General features: G+C 47.8%; 2 protein-coding genes across 2 annotated transcripts in view; one reads left to right on the top strand and one right to left on the bottom strand.

Annotated features, from left to right (window-relative positions):
* Positions 1-1401: 1401 nt before the first annotated feature.
* On the top strand, positions 1402-4979 carry LOC310683655 (disintegrin and metalloproteinase domain-containing protein 21-like). The gene has a single exon (XM_083453910.1). The coding sequence runs from the start codon at positions 2443-2445 to the stop codon at positions 4696-4698; it is 2256 nt and encodes a 751-aa protein (XP_083310036.1). The 5' UTR covers positions 1402-2442; the 3' UTR covers positions 4699-4979.
* Positions 4980-6109: 1130 nt separating this feature from the next.
* The window catches only part of TMEM116 (transmembrane protein 116), a 34312-nt gene continuing 17922 nt past the window's right edge, over positions 6110-22499 (bottom strand). The window contains exons 6-11 of the mRNA XM_083454177.1: positions 17265-17314; positions 16678-16761; positions 13748-13874; positions 10656-10800; positions 10137-10210; positions 6110-6883 (exon numbers count right to left, since the gene is read on the bottom strand). Of these exons, the coding sequence (XP_083310303.1) occupies positions 6674-6883; positions 10137-10210; positions 10656-10800; positions 13748-13874; positions 16678-16761; positions 17265-17314 (690 nt within the window). The 3' untranslated portion in view covers positions 6110-6673. The remainder of the gene's footprint in view (positions 6884-10136; positions 10211-10655; positions 10801-13747; positions 13875-16677; positions 16762-17264; positions 17315-22499) is intronic.

Raw genomic sequence — 22499 nt, 5'->3', positions numbered from 1 at the left:
GGGCTTAGGTTTTTCCCCCCCAAAATTATTTTCTGCCGGTTAAGTTGTCGAGGTCTGATTTCTTGTGCTGTGATAAAAAGCCTTCTGTTTCGACTGCCAAACCTTTCAGGGGAGTATTTGCAACCGTTGGGCACCATTTTTGATTGAATTCCCGAAAGTCAGATTTTTTCTGAAATTGTGACCCCGGGGCTTAGGGATTTTTTCATAAAAATATTTTTCTGCCGGTTAAGTTGTCGAGGTCTATTTTCTTGTCCTATGATAAAAAGCCTTCTGTTTTGACCGCCAAACTTTTCAGGGGAGCGTTTGCAACCGTTGGGCACCGTTTTTTAGTGAATTCCCGAAAGTCAGATTTTTTTCTGAAATTGTGACCCCGGGGCAGTGGAAGACAGGAGTGCCTGGTGTGCTCTGGTCCATGGGGTCACAAAGAGTTGGACACGACTAAATGACTAAACAACAACAGGCCTCTTTCTGCCGGTCCAAGCTGGTTTAAACAGGTCTGGGCTGGTTTGATCAGTTTGATCAGTTTTAGAAAGTTGTTAGAATTATATGTACTGGAGCTCTATATAAGCAGGCTGACTGAGCCCTTCAGCTCAGTTCCTGTTCTGGCCTCTGAATAAAGAAGAGCTGTTTGAAGAATCGCTGTGTCGTCTGATATGTTCACCCACAACTTAACAGGGACAACATTTGCCTGCCTCCAGTCTGTAGGGACTTCACCTGTTCTCCAGGAATTCTCAAAAATTATAGACAGAGGCTCTGAGATTACATTCTCAAACCCCTTTAGTACCCTTGGGTACAGCTCATTAGACCCTGGAGATTTTAATTTGTTTAACATAGCTAGGTGTTCTTTTCCCACCACTTATCCTATATTGGGCTGCAGTTCCCTCCTTGCATTGTTTATTGTGTTATCACCAGGTTGGGCACAGGTTTCCTTTTGGATAGAGGTCAAGTAGGCGCTGAGCAGCCTCCACCTTCTCTCTGTCACTCAATAGCATTTCTCCGTTTTCTCCCCTCAGTGGACCTACCACTTGCTTGTTCTTCCTGCTGCTTTGAACATAGCCAAATAAACCTTTATTGCGTGGCAAGTCCCCCTCCCCCCTTGAGAAATAAATACACAGGACACGGTATTTAAGGTTAATGGGCGAAAACAGCCACAACTTTATTCATTGCAGGAATTGAGCGGTATTGGCTTAGGCATTGGTCCTATCAAGTGGCGTAGCGTGGGTTGTCAGCACCCAGGGCAAGGCAAGTAATTTGCGCCCCCTAACCCGTGGATTTTAGCACTCAGAGGGCCTCGAGTGCGAGCGCCCCCCCCCCACGTTGCGCCCGGTGCGGCCGGCCCCCCCTGCACCCCCCACGCTACGCCACTGGTCCTATCGGCTATCAGCTGGAGAGGCAAAGAGAGGGCGGACCTCGGGCATAAATAGCCCAGGCCACCCCACCCCCGACCAGCCGATTGGCTAGGCAGGGAGATGACACGCCCGAGGAGTCCCTCATTCTTGCGGGGGCTGTGAGCCAGCCCCCGTGTGCGTGGGGAGGGCGTGGGCCCGCAACCCCACCTCCTCTTCAGTTCGGAAGTGGCTTTATTATCTTCCACCTCTCTTGCAAGCCTGAGATCATTCTGAGCTTTAGCCCGCCTGACCTTTCCCCCTGTCACAGTTGGCTACTCATGTATACTCTTCCTTCACAATTCCCCTTTAAACCCACAGTGTGAATGTGGCCTAGGATTCCAGCAATAAGTGGGTCCGGATCCACATTGAGAATAGCAAACAGCTGCTCTTTACTGTGTTCGGTGCTCTTCCAATGCCCACCTGCCTCAACCGATGGAATGTCCACATTCAAAAAAGCATGAGAAACTGTTAGCCTGGTCATGGAATTTCCCACCACAGGAGAGGACATTTGAACCGGCATGGTGGTTCCTCCTCCCTCTTTGTCGTCTCCTTTGTCATCTAGAAGTCTCTGGAAATACACTTTAGAAGATTAAATGAGAATTCCTGGGACTAGAGGAATATAATTATTGGGATATCTCCGTCTCTCTGGTGTCCACCCTTCCTCCTTTTGGTCCTTCTTATCACCCGGAAAGGTGACCACAACAGCTTCTGAGAAGAGAAAATGGTGGCGCCTAGGCCCTAAAGTTGTGGAGGCCTTTAGAGTCAAAGGTTTAAGGACGGCCAGTGTTTTGGTTACCCTAACTCCATTTGCATATGCCAGACAGCAGTGGCCACTTCACCTTTTTGAACTCTCTCACAACCAAATGATGTTGACGACTGTCAAGAGAGAGATGGTGGCAGTGGTAGGAATTGCCTTGTGTTTTCTTGAGCACGCTGACAAGTCTAAAAAAGCCTCTTGAGAATTAATGATTGGTGGGGATGTGAAGTCAGAAAGCCCAGTCTGTCTCCTCTCTACTCTAGGCTGTTTAAGGATTGTGATTAGTGGAAGCAAATCATGGCACGTGGCAGCGGTGGCCTCCACAAATGGTTGGTCCTGCAGTTGACGAATCCTGTTATTTTGCTGGGGTTCCTCCTTCCCACCAGCTCATTTCCTGCTCCTGAGTATACGTGGTATGAAGTGATCACCCCAAGGCAGTTGGTGCTTTTTGGAGGGAAAGTCAAGAAGAATGACCTTTCCTATATCCTCAATGTATCAGGAAAGGACTACGTCATTCAGTTGAAGCCCAGGAAGGGTGACTTCCTGGTCAAAAACCTCCCACTCTTCACATACAGGTCCCAGGGCAGACGGATCGAAAGTCATCCCTACATCCCTGTTGAATGCTACCACGAAGGGCATGTGGATGGCGTAGCCAATTCGCTTGTGGTTCTGAAGACCTGCTCTGGCTTGACAGGATTCCTAAGTATCAGAGACAGAAATTATGGCATAGAGCCTTTCCACGATTCTTCAGCTTTTCAGCACCTTCTCTACCTGATCCACGAACCAAAGCCTTGTATGTGTGGAATGAGAGCTCCAGTTGCAAAGCGTCAGGTAGAAGAACCGAGGGCGGAAAAAGGGACCCGGCGTGACCCAAGGCACCCAAAATACGTTGAGCTGTACATTGTTGTGGACGAGAAGCTGTTTCAGTTTGAAGGTGCCAATGAAACCAGGATGGCATACCTCATTTTGGACATAGTTAACTTAATGGGTGTGCACTTCCGGGTGCTGCACACAAGTATTGTCCTGATTGGACTGGAGATCTGGAACACAGGCAACCCTTTCGAGGTTACAAATGACGTTGGGTTGCTTCTGAACAATTTCAACAACTGGAGAGTGAACGGTCTTGCGAAGTGGATGAAGCACGACACAGCCCTGTTGCTCACTCACCAGGAGTTCGAGCACACCCTCGGGAAGTCATACGGTAATGCCATCTGCAGGCCAAGCTATTCTGCAGGGGTTTTGAGCTACTTGCAGAAGAATCCAATTCTCTTTTCAAGGGCCATGTCCCATGAGTTGGGTCATCACATGGGTCTTGAACACGACGAATCCAACTGTGTTTGTGGAGGATACAAAACCTGCGTCATGCATTCGTACCAGGCAGAAACGAACGAGTTCAGCAACTGCAGCATTCACACTTTTACAGACCTTGTGCTGGAAGGGAACCTGGACTGCCTGGACAACAGGCCCCAGAAAATACCATCTATCAAGCATTGTGGCAATGGAGTGTTGGATAAGGGAGAAGAATGCGACTGCGGCGGCAAGCAGAGGTGCAAGCAGAATCCTTGCTGCAACGCTGACTGCACCTTGAAGCCACGTGCACAGTGCTCTTCTGGGGCATGTTGTAAAAACTGTCACTTCCGTCCAAGTGGAGACCTTTGTCGAGTTCAGATCAATGAGTGTGACCTTCCCGAGTACTGTAGTGGGAAATCTGAGTGGTGCCCCAATGATGTGTACATGCAAGACGGGACGCCGTGCAGCAAACACGAGTCCCGTTGTTATGCCAAGCAGTGTTGGACTCACAACTACCTGTGCGCCAGGATCTTTGGCTATGGAGCCACAGCGGCTCCAGCATCCTGCTTTCAGTCTCGGAATACCGTGGGGGATGCGTATGGCAACTGTGGCAGGGATTGGACAGGAAGTACCTTTGTGAAATGCCAGCCTCAAGACGTAAAGTGCGGGAGAGTTCAGTGTACCAACATCAGAGACATACCTTCAATGCCACACTATACCATGACTCCCACTGAGTTGTCAGGCACTAGTGCTAGCTGCTGGAGCGTGGCCTACCATGGCGGGACAGATTTTGTGGATCTCGGAATAGTGCCTGACGGCACTCCATGTGGCCCTGGGAAACTCTGCAAGAACAATACGTGCATTTTCAGGAAGAAGGCAGGGTGTGATCCCAACAAAAAGTGCAATGACAGAGGTGTTTGTAACAACCACAATAACTGCCACTGCAACAGCGGCTGGGCCCCTCCGAACTGCATGTTTTGGGGCTCTGGGGGAAGCATCGATGGTGGGTATCCAAGGCAGAACTGGAGCACAAAAGTCGTGAAACGAGCTTTCGAAACAGTGATCCCTCTAGGAGTCCTGGTTCTCGCCGCTATCACTTTCATTGTGCCAAGGCTGTGGAAACTACCAGAATGGTATAGGCAATTTACCGGCTCACGGGTTGGAGGGAATCTGCAAGGCAGCAGCCCAGATGTTGACAAAGTTGATTCCTGTCGCGTTTGCAAAGTAAAGGAAGGATGGAACTCTACAGAATCCAAAGAGTAATGCTGGTGGACATTTCAAGGCATCCTTGGACCTCCTGTTAAGACATTGACTGCACTCCAAAGCATCTATAATAAAGCAGAGGTTGGTGGCAAGTGGACTCCAGTTCCCATCATCCCTGGCTGTTGACCATGCTGCGCCAGTGGCTGATGGGAACTGCAGTTCAGCCGTATGTCGGGGGCGGCGCACATGCTCCCAGAAATAAATTTCCCCTGTATATAGTCCTTATAATAGGAGCAATTGTAATACGCTCTTTGCTCTAATAAAATTTGCATTTTTCCCCAGTTGCAAAAGCCTTCAGAAGAATGCACCAAAATAGTTTAATGAAATCAAATGTTTCACTCCGTGCTGTGTAACCTAGCAGTAGTAAAACAGTTTGTCCTTGTTGGGTGACTAATTCAGAACTTCAAGGACTGTTAAGTGTCATTTCACTAGCATTTAGGAACTGGGTTTGCACAATTAACCATGTGTACAAACTTGGCTTTCCCTCACTCGCCCTTTTCATCCAGGGTGAAACAGCAAAGACATGACATGAGAAGAGTCCTGCCGAGTCAGGCCAATGGCCCATCAAGTCCAACATCATGTTATTACAATGGCCAAACAGAGGCATGTGATAAAACCCACTAGCGGGACCTGAGCACAATTCTTCTTGCAATTTGAGGGCCAGGGCTGAGGGCAGTTTTGGTTCAAAGCGGCTGGAGGACACCATGTTGGCCAAAACTGAGCTTAGGCTGAGCAAATGATGGAAGAGAGACATGCTTATATGGCTGCTCAAACTTGCCCAGGAGGGAGTCCCATTGCAGGGGTGGCACTTGCTTCCAAATAAGCATGCAGAGATGTGCACAACTCGCAATGTATTCAAAGGGCCCCCTCGGTGTGTACAAGCGTACACACACACACACACACACACACACACTCTGGTGTGGTGTGTGTATGAGTTAGTGATAGTGCAGTAGTTAGAGAGCTGGACTAGGTCTGGGAGAGCTCACAGGGTGGCTCTTGTGCCAGTCACAGTATCTCTGCCTAACCTACCTCACAGGGTTGTTGTAAGGATAAAGTGGGGAGGAGTAGGAGGTAAGCCAGCCTGAGCTCCTTGGAGGAAAGAAGAGAAGAAGAAGAGTTTGGATTTGATATCCCGCTTTATCACTACCTTAAGGAGTCTCAAAGCAGCTAACAATCTCCTTTCCCTTCCTCCCCCACAACAAACACTCTGTGAGGTGAGTGGGACTGAGAGACTTCAGGGAAGTGTGACTGGCCCAAGGTCACCCAGCAGCTGCAGGTGGAGGAGCGGGGAATCGAACCCGGTTCACCAGATTACAAGTCCACCGCTCTTAAGCACTACACCACACTGGCTCATATAAATGTTAACAGTAATAATAATAATAATAATAATAATAATATCCAAGACAATAAATGCCACATGTTCCCTTTTGTCTTTACTATTGAGTGGAAAACGACAAAAACAAGCAGCTTTGAGGAAGAAAAGGCCAGCCCCACAGCAGCCTATTATCACACACATCCAGATTCCAACACAGTCCTGGAATAATCTCCTGTACAGGAACCGCTGCAGAATTAAAAGAGGCTCCCCCTCGCCCATATAAATAACGGTTGTCAAACACACCATCCAGGTCCCATGACGAAGCCTCAGTTTTCCTGCTCCACCAAAAGGCTCATTGGGGAGAGGTTGCCATTGCTACCGCCGCTGGCCAGTCTTGCTCCTTGTGTAGACCAGTCCTTTTCTGAATGCCAAAGTTCTTGGCCGTTCCCTCCCACCTGATAGGTTACAGGGCGCTGGACTGAATAAGGTCTCTTTAACTTGGCAGGGCATGGGTGGGATCAGGTGGGGAGCCTGGTGGGCCAAGGTGGCTGGGCTGCCCACCTTCCCCTCCGGCCATACGTGGCAGCGAGGAGGGTGCCAAAGGAGTGGGAGGAGAGTGTTTCGGGTGCTCAGCCAGAGGGACTCCAAAAGCTCCCTTGCTCACAGTGCCGTGGAGCCCGCAGCGGACTTGGCCTCCACCTGGCGTCCAGCAGCGGGGAGCGTGCTTTCGTAGAACCTCTTCTGGGACCGCAGGAGCGGCGTCTGGGTCTCGCCGTCTTGGCAGGCCCTGCGCTTCATGCAGCGGAACGTATACTGGGTCCAGCAGTAAACGGCGCAGTTCAGGAGGCCCTGGGATGACGCCGTCAGGGCCTAGGAGAGAGATGGGGAGACAGGGTCCGTGGCTGCAGCAGAACTGGACAGCAGCCAAATTCCAGTTGAAGCAGCAGAATACGGCGGTGTCATTTCAATCACCTCTCCCCCGCCCCTCAAGACCATGAGGACTAGCTCCTTAATTTACTTTTTTGGGAGAAGGACCACAATGCAGCACTAAAGCCCTTGATCTGCCTGGCACCTCCAGGTGGGTCTGGGAGGAACCCTTGCCTGAAAGCCACTGGTCCAACTCCATGAAATACTTTGCTTTCATGTTGAGGCCTAGTCCGTTTCCAGCCTCTCTGGAGTCTCCTATCCTCACTGTTGCTGCTGTTTACTGTGCTTTTCTTCGGCTATCACCCTGTTTTCCTCCCTTAAACGTATTCCATCTCCTTATCCACATCTTTAAACATACAAAAAGGCCTCCTCTGAAATTGCTTGCCTCAGCTCCCCCCCCCCCTTTTTTTGCATTTGAAACAAGGTGCTCTACCGCTGCCCCTCCCCAATATAAATCTTTGACATGAAATAACATGAATAGTGCCCACGACTCTCCTTGGGTTGTCATGGACCTGTCGCTCATCCTGACTCTCAGCCTGACCTACCTCACAGGGTTGGCGTGAGAATAAAATGGCAACACAGGGAGGGGGGGGCAGTGTAGATTGTCATCTGAGAAGATACTGGGGTAGAAATCCCATAAACCGAGTGGCCCCAAAGAGCAGCCACCTCCACCCCCCCAAATCCCCATTTGCTTTTCAGAAGGAGCACCCCAGTGCCATTTTGAAAGATGAGTAGAACCCGCAACAAAATGTTGTAGCGGGGTTCCGCACACTGCAGCCCCTTTCACCTCCCCTCCTGGAAATGGGGCTGCAGTGTGCTGAACCCCGCTGCAACATTTTGTTGCAGGTTCTACTCGTCTTTCAAAATGGCACTGGGGTGCTCCTTCTGAAAAGGAAATGGGGATTTGGGGGGGTGGAGGTGGCTGCTCTTTGGGGCCACTCGGTTTATGGGATTTCTACCCCAGTATCTTCTCAGATGACAATCTACACTGTAAGCATGACAGTTCCATTTCCTTCTCCATCCTGTTTTTTCTATATAAAAAAAAAACCCACCTGCCCAAAAGCAAAAGTCGATCAGCATTGTGTAGCTCTTGAACATGCTCAGTACCCTTGCCAGGTCAGGAGCACCCCTGTTCCTTGAGATTTCAGGGCCCAAACTTGAGACCTGGGAGGCGGAGGGGGTGCTGGTGATTATCTCTGCCCTCCCTCCCACCACTGAGCCCTGAAGATGAAAAGAGAGGGCAAGCAGAGGCAGGCAGGACCCTACAAGCCTAGGCAATAAGTTGTAGCCAGCTCACACAGGGCTGAAGCAAACAGGCTGTATGCAGAGTTGTCTTCATAAAAAATCATTTTTGAAAAACGCACTCTCACCTAGCTGGAGATGACAGGAAAACCTGTTCCTGTCTTCCCTGGACTGTTTTAGCATTCCCCTACCCCAAGATAACGGGACACAGGTGGCGCTGTGGGTTAAACCACAGAGCCTGGGACTTGCTGATCAGAAGGTTGGCGGTTCGAATCCCCGCAACGGGGTGAGCTCCTGTTGCTCAGTCCCTGCTCCTGCCAACCTAGCAGTTTGAAAGCACTTCAAAGTGTAAGCAAATAAATAGGTACCGCTAGGCGGGAAATGTAAATGGCATTTCCGTGCACTGCTCTGGTTCGCCAGAAGCGGCTTAGTCATGTGGCCACGTGACCCGGAAGCTGTACGCCGGCTCCTTTGGCCAATAAACTGAGATGAGTGTCGCAACCCCAGAGTCAGTCATGGCTTGACCTAATGGTCAGAGGTCCCTTTACCCTTACTCCAACATATTTTCTGAACTTCTGCAAACTTTGAGTGATGCTTTCCTCTCTCTTGGAAGGTGGACGGTGCAATTGGTAGGTGGAGAATGAGTTTGCTATTAGTTTTTAGGATTCATTTTAATGTGGCTTTATTACCCCAGCTGCAGTCGGGCAAGGGGCCCACCGTGCAGGGCTAGCCCATAGGTCCCATTGTCCGCAGCGCTGGTCATATCAGTGGTGCCGTCAGGGGTTGACCTGAGGCTCACATTGTTTGTTTTATTTTTATTTATTTTCCTTGCATTGACAGCTTCCGTCACGGAACCCAGAGGGATGCAAATGTAGCTCCCACGCAATCACTGTGGGATGTGATCCATGAGAAGCAGTCAAGTACAACATTCCCTGTAATACTAGAGAAGACATGCGAGGGAATGTTTGGTCCAGCCATTCGCAACTTCCTGTTCCTCCTGGCTGGAGCATCCTTCCTTTTGCATGTGATAGAAGGTGGGCGTGACCTTACCTGTCCAGGTAACAAAAGGACAAGTCATGCAGCATCCCTATCTCTCTTTGATTTCCTTCTTCATTGGATCAGCTTTTAGCTAGGACTGCTCTGCTAGCTCTCAGCTAGCAGCAGCACTGGGATTATTCCCCCATATGGGGTAGATCCACATGTACATATTGGTAACTAAGTTTGCCTTCAGGAATCCAACTGTGAACTGATGTGAGTAAACTTATTTTTATCATCTTTGAATAAGATTCTGGCATCTTTATTCTTTTTAAGAAGGATTCAAGGGAATTTACCAGGAACGTACATTTCAATCTGAGACAGACTGAATTGTGTAATAGTGAGAGACTCACACGAGCCTGCAACCAGTTATCTGCTGTGCATATAAAAAGGGGAATGTAACTCTGCTGCATAAAGGAGCTTGATAGCGCAAGTTATATCCTCTCCTGCCACCCTGAACATTTCCACAATCACTTGCTCAGGCATTGACAAGGCCCAGACCTGCTTGTTTTCAGCAAGGTAACAGGGCTGCTCGCATTTGAATTTGTATTTCTCAGAACCGTATTCAATTTAAAAATAAACAACAACTGTACATAAAACCATGCAATGAAAACCGTATAAAAATGTTAAAATCAGAAATCGGATAACTGTTGTGGGGGCGGGGAATGCATTCTTAATTGCCTGAAAAGCCTGATGGAAAAGAAAAAAATTTCAGCGGGCATTGAAAACCTGGCACAAAAAGGCGCCTGCTAAATCTCTAGTGGCGCAGAGTTCCACAGGACTGGGCCAACAACACTAAAGTCTCATAAACTTGGGGCACAAGCAAAGACTCTCCTGCAGGTGATCGAGGGTTCAGGCGATCTCTGAGTTACCCGGGACCTAAGTTGTTCAGGGCTTCAAAGATTAACACAATGCTTACCTCTAAAACACAAAATCCCATGTACGGCCTGGTGTGCTCCAAAGATGTCAGTCTGAAGATTCCAAGGATAAAGGCTGGAAAAATCAAAAGGGGAGGACTCAGTCACCAATAAAATCACATCGCTGTAGCCCCAAAGTGACTTCAGTAAGGCACAGCTAGGTGCTTTTATTTCCCCAGCCAATTATTTGTTTTACTTATTAAACCTGTATCCTCTCAAAGAAGTCCCAGGGTGGCAAACTTCAAAACTTTAAAGCAGGCTTCCTCAACCTCAGCCCTCCAGATGTTTTCAGACTACAATTCCCATCATCACCTGCCCCTAATTTTCCAGAATGCTTTTTTTGTGGGTTATCGGGAGAAAAGGTAAGAAGGAACATTGTTTTATTTATTTCCTTTAAATTAACTTATCTGAGAGGGCAAGCCACAGATATATCTATATCTACTTATCCGGGGGTAACTCTCATGGACTTTCTAGACACGTAACAAGGCAGACTGTCAAAGGCATTCCCCAACTTTCCTTACCTGGACCCCAGCAGCAAAAAAATATCATGGGGTACAAAAACACTCTTTGCTCTACCATCTTAATCATCGCCCACTCCTGATCGCCCACGTAGCCGGTTGAATTCAGAAACCTCTTGTACAGCCCTCTGGCTTGGAGAAGCAAGACCTGCAGAAAAACCAAAACCAGTTATCAGAATCTACTACAGTCATACCTCATGTTACGGACGCTTCAAGTTATGTGTTTTCGGGTTATGGACTGCGGGAAACCCGGAAGTACCGGAACAGGTTACTTCTGGGTTTCGCCGCATGCGCAGAAGCGCTAAATCGTGCTTTGCGCATTCACAGAAGTGTCAAATCGCACCTACACAAATGCGGCACTTCAGGATGCAACATGCCTCCATCACGGATTACGTCCGCAACCCGAGGTGCCACTGTAGTTCCTTCTGATCATGTTTAATGAGGAGGTCTGGGCTCTAAGCCCCAGGCAGCAATGTTGCCCAGGATTAAATGCACCCCAACTTCCTCAGTGTTGCTATAAATCTCACTAACATGAGCAATACACTCAATGTGTAAATAAAATAAAATTCAGCACAACCCTCTCCTTATGATAGCAATGAAGTAGATGAAACAGGTAGCACTAAAAATACAGCAAAATCGCATCTGGCATGTGAGTTACATTTAGGGCTGGGCGATATATTGATACAGCGCCCAAAACTAGTTTGAAGTCTATACTGCGATATCGGTGTCATAGTTTTTGACCTGGCAATATATCGCAAACCATGATGTGTGTGTGTGTGCTATGCAAAAATCACAATGTGGGGGAAACCGTGAAGCCAGCTAATGCCTCTACATAGCTCCAGCCTTATTTCAGCCTTATTGCTATGTTTAGCTGGTGATATATTGCGATGTTGAAAACCAGATATTGCACAGCCCCATATATGCAAAACCACATTGTCAGAGCTGGCTCCAGGTCCCAGCTCACAGAGGACCAACGCTAGCCGGTAGTACTGTACAAAAGTCTTTATTGAAGTACAGTTTCCATTTTCAAGCCGCAGCGCCCCAGCTCTACGTCTAGGGTTAGATCGGCGAAGCTCCATCTGAATCTCCGCCCCCTGTACACCAGTTTAAGATTCTAGCCTTACTCCACCTCTTCCGTCTCTCCTTTCTCCTCTGGGTTCTGCTACCCCCCGGGGTCCCTTCCTTCCTGGATTCTTCTGACGCTGACGTTGACCCCCCTGACTCCTCCCGCTCTTTTCGGCGGGCTTTGGGACCTGGCTCCCTATCTGGGCTGCCAACTACGCCGCCCTCCTGTACATTTGAACTTGGCGCGCGCGCCCAGCCTTCAACCTTCCTCTCGACCGTTTCCTCGCTCCCCGATGGAGGCGTGGCCAATCCTGACTCATGTCCTCCCGCTGGCAGTGCGCCGCCTGATCCCGATGCCTGGGACTCCTCCCCCCTACTGCACTCTGGTGTGGACGCTGGTCCTGATTTCCAACTGCTGCTCTCTGAGTCCCCTCTGACCCCTTCTTCCTGGGGTGTCCCCCTAGGCACCCCCCTTGCCCTGACCATGGGAGCCCCTTTCTGTGAATCTTCCGATTCGCTGGAAAGACTCAGAGACCTCGGACCGCTGTCATCGCTAACATTTCCTTCGGACTCCTCCCCCTCGCTCTCTATTTCCTCCCTTTCCTGTGCCTCTGCTCCTGAACCCCTGACACACATATATTTGAACTGCCCTCCCGTGACCCTCCTTACTTTCCTGAGCCGGCACGAGAGCAGACCTTACCCTCCAAGCAAGGCAGAGAGCTTTTAAGCACTTTGCTTTCCTTAATGGGCACGTCTCATTCAGCACACAAGCTCTGGGATGCCCTCACGAGATCTCGTAGGGCCATTTAAGTTCCCGTGAAATCTCATGAGAGCATCCCAGAGCCCAGTAGGCAACGTGGGGTGCTTAAAAGCTCTTTCCACATCAGGAAAACACAGCACAAAATGAGCTTTTACACTCTCCACCTTGCATGCAATTAATTTGCAAGGTTTCAATTTGCAGGGTTGAAATTGTGCAAGTCACTTGCCCATAAGATGCAATTGCACTGTATTGCAAATATGGTATCTCACACCGATACGCCCATCCGACATTGGCTCTTCCTAGTCATCAAAATGCTAGAGAACGTTGAGGTCTCATCAGCATGTGGTGGGCATGTGGGAAAGTGGCTCAGTTCCAGGAAGAATTTGTTGAAATAAAAGCAAATACTGAACCAAACACGTCTAAATGTCCAGAGCCGGTTCTGCTCAGCCTTTCTACACGAGGTAGCACTAAGTTACAGTTCAAACCCCTGGTGGCCAGGCTCATAATAATGAGATGCTGGAAGAATCGGGGGGGGGGGATGCTTCTTTGACAAATTGGTACAATGCAGTATGTTAAGCAGCACTTGTGGAAAAATTGACTAACAGAATAAAATTCACATATGGTTTAAAGCACAAAGACTCTTTTGCAATAGACAGGGACAGCTTTATTATGTACACAGCTAAAAATGAAAACAGAGGACTGCCTTCACATTATGAAACTGTTGGGTAAGCATATCCATCTCGTCCTCTGTCGTCCCCTTCTCCTTGTGCCCTCCATCTTTCCCAACATCAGGGTCTTTTCCAGGGAGTCTTCTCTTCTCATGAGGTGGCCAAAATATTGGAGCCTCAGCTTCAGGATCTGTCCTTCCAGTGAGCACTCAGGGCTGATTTCCTTCAGAATGGATAGGTTTGATCTTCTTACAGTCCATGGGACTCTCAAGAGTCTCCTCCAGCACCATAAGGTATGAGCTTTCGTGTGCATGCACACTTCTTCAGATACCTTATCTAAAGAAGTGTGCCTGCACATGAAAGCTCATACCAATAACAAACCAACTGTTCCTAAGGTGCTACTGGAATAATATTTTTTTATTTTATTTCGACTACGGCAGACCAACACAGCTACCTACCTGTAACTGAATCCCTCCTATTTTAGACCCCACCCTTGCTTCTCGAATACCTCCCTGCCCACACCTGAAATTCCAGATCACCTGGAGCCCAGCTCTGCTTTTCCTGAGGCCAACTTTTTTGCAATCAGCACCTGTGTCTCTTACCAAGATAGCAATGAAGCTGGCCAGGAATGAGATGAAAAACACTCCGATGCCGTAAGAGAACATCACACCGCAAGGATGTTGATGGGGACCCGTGATGAACTTGACTTCCGTGTGCATCAAAAGGCACCTGCCGGACAGAAACGAGATAGAAGGTCCATAAATAGCAACACCCTAGAGGTCCCGGGCCCTAAGGAAGTCAGATTAGCCTCAACCAGAGCCAGGGCCTTCTCAACACTGGCTCCAGCCTGGTGGAACACTCTGTCTCATGAGACCCGGGCCCTGAGGATCTGATTTCTTTCCTCAGGGCCTGTAAGACAGAGTTGTTACACCTGGCCTTTGGCTTGGAATCAATTTGATCCCCTCCCCCTCTTTCCTTTCTCCCTCTGTGATGGAACACCTATTTGGGGACTTCCCTAGCTTTTTTCTGGCCCACATAGGACCAGCCTGGGTAGTTGGCTTTGGTGATGATTTGACGTTTTCATCCCCAAAAAAGTTTTTGATTTGAGTTTCTACTGAAATGAGGCTGCATTTTAATATTGTTTTTAAGTTGTATTTTAATTAATTGTTTTTATACCTGGTGTTAGCCGCCCTGAGCCTTGGCTGGGGAGGGTGGGGTATAAATAAAAATTTTTATTATTATTATTTATTATTAGAAGGGGACCCTAGTCCCTGATAAAGCACAATATGGACTCACAGTCCAGTGGGACAGGCTGCAGAGGCTCACACAGGCAGGACCAGTCATTGTCAAAAGGAGGTACCTCATTAGAAGCACCCCAAGTAGCCTGATCGCTGTAGCCCATGAGTGGATAACTTTGAAGCTGGATTACTGCAACACGCTCAATGTGGGGCTGCCCTTGGAAGCTTCCGCTGGTGGCCAGAGTGCTGGCTGACATCTCAAACTGGGCCAGGTTCCAGCTCCTTGTATTATTTTACAAAGCCCTGAATGACACAGGTCCAGGGTATCTCAGGGGCCAACTGAACACTTATATCCCAGCTTGATCACTGAGATCACCTGCAGGAGCGTCGTAGTTGGCGAGGCTCATTTGAGATCGACACAGAAGCGAGCCTTTAGTGTCATTAGCCAGCTCCTGCGTAAGGCTCTGTCGAGAGAGATTCAACATTCACCTTTTATACTAATTCTCAAATGTTTACTGAAAACTTTTCTTTGCAGCCAGGCTTTCTTTTTTCCCCTTTCTGTTAAAAAATGTATTTTTCTTTTTATTTCTTTAAACAAGGACATACACCGCAACAACACACAAGAACAGAAGAACAACAAAATTGAATGAAAACTAAAATTAAACACACACGCAAAATACAAATTTGGTTGTTTCATTCACATTCCACGGGGGAAATATATTATTGGTGTTGTGGGGGTGGTAATAAGATATGTAAACAGAGATGTTTTGTTTATAAATATAAGTGAAATTTTCACTTAAAGCTGTAAGAGCTGGTGGAATGGTCTTCCTCAAGAGGTTGTGGACTCTCCTTCCTTGGAGGTTTTTAAACAGAGGTTGGATGGCCATCTGTCATGGATGCTTTAGCTGAGATTCCTGCATTGCAGGGGTTGGACTAGATGACCCTTGGGGTCCCATTCTATGATTCAATGATTCCTAAGAGTCATTTGGACCTTGTAATCATTAATATACAAAATTAAATTCTGCAACGTATTTGAAAATGAAGCTTTTTTTGTTTGAGCTCTACTGTGCCTTGATTTATTTTATTTTTTTTCAGCAGTAACTGCAGACCAGATTTAGCTATACCATAAATCCTTAGTTAATCCCTCTAAATACTTCCATTTTCTTGTGATAACCCTCCTGGCCTCTAACAATTAATACATATTCGATTCCATAGGGACGCTGGTGGCGCTGTGGGTTAAGCCACAGAGCCTAGGACTTGCCAATCAGAAGGTTGGCGGTTCGAATTCCCGCGACGGGGTGAGCTCCTGTTGCTCGGTCCCTGCTCTTGCCCACCTAGCAGTTCAAAAGCATGTCAAAGTGCAAGTAGATAAATAGGTACCACTCCGGCGGGAAGGTAAACAGCGTTTCCGTGCGCTGCTCTGGTTCTCCAGAAGTGGTTTAGTCTTGCTGGCCACATGACCCAGAAGCTGTACACCGGCTCCCTTGGCCAGTAAAGTGAGATGAGTGCCGCAACCCCAGAGTCAGTCACGACTGGACCTAATGGCCTTGGGTCCCTTTACCTTTACCTTATATCCCCAGTAATGCTAAGGAAGGAAATGGTATTCTGTTTATGAAGAAAATTAAGACGCATTTTCCGTAATAGTCGACTGACAAAGTGTTTAAATTGTTGTTTGGCTTTTAATATGCTATCATTGTTGCAAACCGCATTGATATTTTTTTTTAAAATGAAATTGCGGTATGCAGATAGTTTTGCAATGGCTAAATAAGTGTCTAATTGTTAGAGGGCTCCATTCAATGCTGTGGAAGGTGCAGTCTTGATTCATTCAGCAGGTATTTCATAATTCTATTGTTGCACCCTTATGTAAGATGAGGACTGGTGCTTCAGAGGGGCCCACAAAACCAAAGCCTGGATCCCCAATGGAAGTAATGACATCACAAAAAAACTTGACAGGTGGGGAAGAAACAGACATGCCTGAGTTGAATTCACAGGATCATGCCCAACATCAAAATAACCAGGTGAGCTAAAAGGAACAGCCGATTCCTCTAGACAATCATCTTCAGGAATCTGAGCACTCTGTAAATCCTTTGGAAGAGGATTTTCTCAGCTCCTTTAGGAATCTCCCTCAGGAAGATCAAGAGGCTTGATCTTATGAGCCAGACATTGAAAGAGATTAAAGAATCGGAGGTAGAGACTGACAATAGACCCAATGGCCACAACAGAATGATAACTATAGAACCACCGGAGTATTGGATTCATTCAGCAACAACTGAAGTGCGGTCAGGTTGACTCACCCATGTTCCGCAGTGAAGTTCTGATAACATTCGTAATAGTTGCCCAGCCCAAAGACAGGAACCATCAGTAAGAGAGGGACAGAGCTGGAAGAAGAAATGGACAGCATTCCAGTTAAGAAAGGCCTCCTGTAAATCTTCTTTCCAGGGACAACAAAGAAACAGGATTGCTCACAGTCCAGAGTGAGTGGATATCCGAATCTGCTTCATATGGAATCAGATCTTTGGGCCACCTTTGACTACACCATACATTTAAAGCACTACCACTTTAAACAATCTTGGCTTCCCCCAAAGGATTATGGGAGCTGTAGTTTTTTAAGAGTGCTGATAGTTAGTTGTTAGGAGACCCCCATTCTCCTCCCAGAGATGCCATTCCCAGAGTTCCTTGGGCATGCAGACTTAACTGTTAAACCACTCTGGGAATTATAGTGTAATAAGAGAGGAAGAAAAATCTTTCTTTACCAACCTTCTCCACTAACCACATTGTTGCTTGGTTGCTTAAATATATACTACTTTTGCTTTTTTTAAAAACAAAACAAAACCTTTCTTTCTGAATAGAGGAAGCCCTATTCCAAACCATTTAAACTTACCCAGACAAAAAGATAGCTGTTCGGCCAATGTGATTTGCGTAGCTTAGAATCTACAAAAGAAAGAAAAAACCACACACAAGGGATTTAACCGCTTTGTATAGTTTTGACACAAGACGGGGAGTCACTGTTTTGATATGCATAAAACAATTGCGTGTGACAGTAATCCATCATCTTACGCTCATTTGACTTGCACAATTTCAACCACACACGAATGGAGGTGGGCTGGCTCAAATTGCACAAGTCAATTCTCAAGGAAGTTGGAGAGCTTAGCAGCTCTTTCCACGCCGAGTCTGCTTGGGCCTACCAGGTTAGTTGTTGGCCTCCATCTATCTTGGGAGACAATGGAGGTGTGAAACTTTGGGGATGGAGTTGTTGTAAATAAAAATATGCCCTTTTCCCTTATGGGGTATCCAAGAGCCCATATAGAGTCCTTACATAGGTTCCCTATTGGTAGGAGAGAATAACAGAGGCCAACCAGAGAATATTGAGAAGCAAAGCAGCTAGTAAGCTTGATCTTTATTGATCTGTTGCAACAGGGTACTCCCCTCCCACGCAGGAGAGGAAGAGGACCCCCCCTGAATTGCTGTGCCAGAGCTTATAAAGACTTTTGAAAATCCCATTCTGTAGATCAAGACCACCCCCAGAAACATGCATACATTACAGAAGGGGTGTAACCTAAGACCACCCCCCAGATACCACCTACATCACAAATTTAAATGTTGTTTTTCTCCTTGTCACAGTTTATCTCTTGTCTGGCAAGTTACTTGATTGGATTGCCTGGGGTGCCTGGCCATTCTTTTGAAGTGTTAAAATACTTATTTCCTGGGCCACTTATTTCCTGGGCCAGGTCACAGGTTCACACCTTATTCAAACAGACATATCCTTGAGACAAGATTTGTGAGGAAAGACAATGGGGAGGCTTTTCCACAGAGAAAGGATTTGGTCAGTTTAAGAATCAAAATGGTTCCAGGTTGGTCTTCCTGTGTTGATCTGTGTATGTGCAGTTATGAACATTACCATATATCTAATACCATAAAATTCCTATCACACTCTCTCTCCAGGTGACCTCCTACGGTGGAGAACTGCGCTACACCATCACCCATGACACGTTCCCCGGCTCCCCGGCACTGCGTGGCCAACCCGACGTTTTGCTGCAGGGGAATGAGATCTTCCTGGAGCATGTGGCCGAAACGAGCCCCCTGCCTGGCTCGCCCACTACGTTCACTGTGCCCTTCCGGGAGGTGAGGCATATAGAGCTTCTGGCTCCTTGGTTGGCGGGTGGACGTGCAGTCTGTTGTAAACAAAAATTACCCTTTTCGCTTATGGGGTATCCAAGAGCCCATATAGAGTCCTTACATAGGTTCCCTATTGGTAGGAGAGAATAACAGAGGCCAGCCAGAGAATATTGAGAAGCAAAGCAGCTAGTAAGCTTGATCTTTATTGATCTGTTGCAACAGGGTACTCCCCTCACACGCAGGAGAGGAAGAGGACCCCCAAAATTGCCATGCAAGGGCTTATAAAGACTTTTGAAATTCCCATCCTGTAGATCAAGACCACCCCCAGAAACATTATGCATACATCACAGAAGGGGTGTAACCTAAGACCACCCCTCAGATACATCCCACCTACATCACAGAAATTTAAATGTTGTTTTTCTCCTGTCACAGTTTATCTCCTGTCTGGCAAGTTACTTAATTGGATTTCCTGGGGAGCCTGGCCATTCTTTTGTAGTGGTAAAATACTTATTTCCTGGGCCAGGTCACAGGCTCACACCTTATTCAAACAGACATATCTTGTATGTGCAGTTATGAACATTACCATATCTAATACCATAAAATTCCTATCACAGAGTCAAGCTGTTGGAAAGTTGCAGCGCTTGCTGTGGCAGCTGTAGAGACCAAGGTGGGAGAGACATGTTTTGTTGCAGCTGGGGCAGATGAGATTTCTCATGAGAATTCCTAGCTATTCAAATGCTGATGAATTTTCAGGATGACATTTTAAAGAGGGTGGGGGAAGCAAACATGCAGAATTGTAGGGAACTGAACCTAAGACTGAACAGTGGTACCTTGGAAGCCGAATGGAATCCGTTCCGGAAGTCTGTTTGACTTCCAAAACATTCGGGAACCAAAGAAGCTCCAGCAGCCAATCAGAAATCAAGGAAGCCACATTGGACGTTTGGGTTCCAAAAGAACATTGCAAACCGGAACACTCACTTCCGGGTTTGCGGTGTTCAGGAGCCAAAACGTTCGACTCGCAAGTCATTCATTAACCAAGGTACAAGTGTACTGGAAAAAGAGACACTGATTTGACAGATTCCTCCATCACTCATCCCACGGAAGGGTCATGAGCCAAAGCAAGGAAGCAGGCTGCAGGAACCTGCAGTGGGGTTAAAGGTAAAGGGACCCCTGACCATTAGGTCCAGTCGTGGCCGACTCTGGGGTTGCAGCGCTCATCTCGCTTTATTGGCCGAGGGAACCGGCGTACAGCTTCCGGGTCATGTGGCCATCATGACTAAGCCGCTTCTGGCGAACCAGAGCAGCACACGGAAACACCGTTTACCTTCCCGCCAGAGCGGTACCTATTTATCCACTTGCACTTTGATGTGCTTTCAAACTGCTAGGTTGGCAGGAGCAGGGACCGAGCAGCGGGAGCTCACCCCGTTGCGGGGATTCGAACTGCCGACCTTCTGATAGGCAAGTCCTTGGTTTAACCCACAGCGCCAACCACATCCCACAGTGGGGTTACACAGAGGTAAAGATAAGTGAGGGCTGACAGTGTTGGGTTTCCAGGCCACACCAAATGCCAACATCTGGTGTTTGTGTCCTAAGAGATCTTCCTCACAGGAGGATGTGGAATCAGAGAATTGTACCGTTGGAAGGGATCCCCAAAGCTCATCTTGTCCACCCTCTTCAATTCTGGAATCACAGCTCAAGAATCCCTGCCAGGTGGCCATCCAACCTCTGCTTAAAAACCTCCAGTGAAGGAGGGTCTCCCACCCTCTAAGCTAATTCTTTCCACTGTTAAACATGTCTTGCCTTCAGAAAGTGCTTCCTGAAGTTTAGCAGGAAACTCCTTCCTTGCCATTTGAACCCATTGATTTGATCCTCTCTTCTGGAGCAGCAGAAAACAAGATCGCTCCATCTTCCATGTGGTGGCCCTTCAGATGTTTGAAGATGGCTCTCATATCTCAAGACTCATCTTCTCCAGGCTAAACATCCCCAACTCCCTCAACCATTCCTCATATGGTTTGCAGACCCTTTCCTCCTGAATCTTGTGGCTGCTTTGGGTGCCCAGGCACACACTACACTGTGGGTTTGTGGTCCAGGCCCGAATCTTTAGGTGCCTGGGGGCAGCTTGACCTCAGCATCTCCAGCTATTGGGGGGGGAGGGGTGTGGGTGGGTAGTACAGTGGTACCTCGGGTTAAGAACTTAATTTGTTCTGGAGGTCTGCTCTTAACACCTGAAACTGCTCTTAATCTGAAGCACCACTTTGGCTAATGGGGCCTCCTGCTGCCGCCGCGCCACCAGAGCACGATTTCTGTTCTCATCCTGAAGCAAAGTTCTTAACCCGAGGTAATATTTCTGGGTTAGCGGAATCTGTAACCTGAAGCGTATGTAACCTGAAGCATATGTAACCCGAGGTACCACTGTAGATGCTTGAGAACCAGGAGGAAGAGGCTGACAAGGGAATATCCCACACCAAGGAGAAAAATAACTTGTTATGCAATGGGAGTGTTTCCCATTTTTCCCCCTTCTTTCTCTTTCTCTTCCAGACCTGGATTTATGGGCAGCACTTATAAGAGTGAGGAGGCAAAAGTTGACAGAAGAGAAAGAGGAAGTAAGTGAAACTGAAAAGAGAGAAAGAGAAAGAAACAGACAGACAGACAGACAGACAGAGACCTGCCTCAATCAGTCTGGCCAATGTTGGGTGTTGTAGTTCGCAACGAAGGAGGAGAAATTTGCTACTCCTTGCATTTTAATGCAAACTCTTCCCAATGCACAACTCACAAACTTCAGTCCCATCAGGCCCCCTCTTCCCCAATTTGTCCAATTTGTCTTTTAAAGCCATCCAAGTTGGCGGGCATCCCTGCCTCGCCTGGAAGTGAGTTCCATTCTTTAACCATGTGTTGTGCGAAGAAGGACTTTACTGAATCTGTTCTGAATATTACAGCATTCAGCTTCATTAGATGTCTACGAGTTCTTGTGTTAGGAGAGAGGGAGAGAAATGTTTCTTTGCCAGCTCTTTGGTTGTTGCCAATGGTAGGTAACTGGAAATGCTTTAGGTAAAGGTAAAGGGACCCCTGACCGTTAGGTCCAGTCGTGGCCGACTCTGGGGTTGCGGTGCTCATCTCGCTTTATTGGTAGAGGGAGCTGGCATACAGCTTCCGGATCATGTGGCCAGCATGACTAAGCCGCTTCTGGCGAACCAGAGCAGCGCACGGAAACACCGTTTACCTTCCCGCCGGAGCAGTACCTATTTATCTACTTGCACTTTGACGTGCTTTCGAACAGCTAGGTTGGCAGGAGCAGGGACCGAGCAACGGGAGCTCACCCCGTCGCAGGGAATCGAACTGCCGACCTTCTGATCGGCAAGCCCTAGGCTCTGTGGTTTAACCCACAGCGCCACCCTTGTCCCTTGCTTTGCGAACCTAGCAATCCAGCTCACAAATCATGCAGCTGCCTCCACCTGCAGAAAGTACACAGAGGGCTCCTTGTGTTCCTTGAGACAGCGGTGTCCGTTCTGAGTCGAGCCAGTTGTGGAGGGACTGCTGATCACAGAGCAGGTGAAGTATTTACTTAGGTTTGTCTTTTTCTCAGAACTGTGTCCCTCTGTTCCCAAACAGTGACGCTCGCTCCTCAAGAGTGTGTTGTTTGAGGGCAGATGACGGCAAGGGAGCGGTTTTGCGTCCGCCTCTGCCCAGGATAACCTGCTCTGCTCAGGTTACTGACACCGCAAACAGCAACCATTCCTTTGCGGACCACCCTAGACAACACCCACCAAACATGGATGCATCACTTTCCCATCAGGGAGTGGATTAGCAGGTACAAGACAACCCTAGACTCCATGGCTTTCCCCCAACAGACACTCAGAATTTTCTCAGAATAGCATGAATCTCACATCAAGGATCAATGCTTGAGATCCAAAGTATTTGTAGTAGCCTGATGTAGGAGGCTGTTATCACATGATGCAGGTCATATGATTGTATGTCTCAGGCCAGTTATGGTTTTTCCCCC

This window comes from Podarcis tiliguerta, assembly GCF_965153285.1.
Source record: "Podarcis tiliguerta genome assembly, chromosome: 8".
Taxonomy (NCBI): Eukaryota; Metazoa; Chordata; class Lepidosauria; order Squamata; family Lacertidae; genus Podarcis; species Podarcis tiliguerta.
This window is presented reverse-complemented; position numbering and strand designations above follow the sequence as displayed.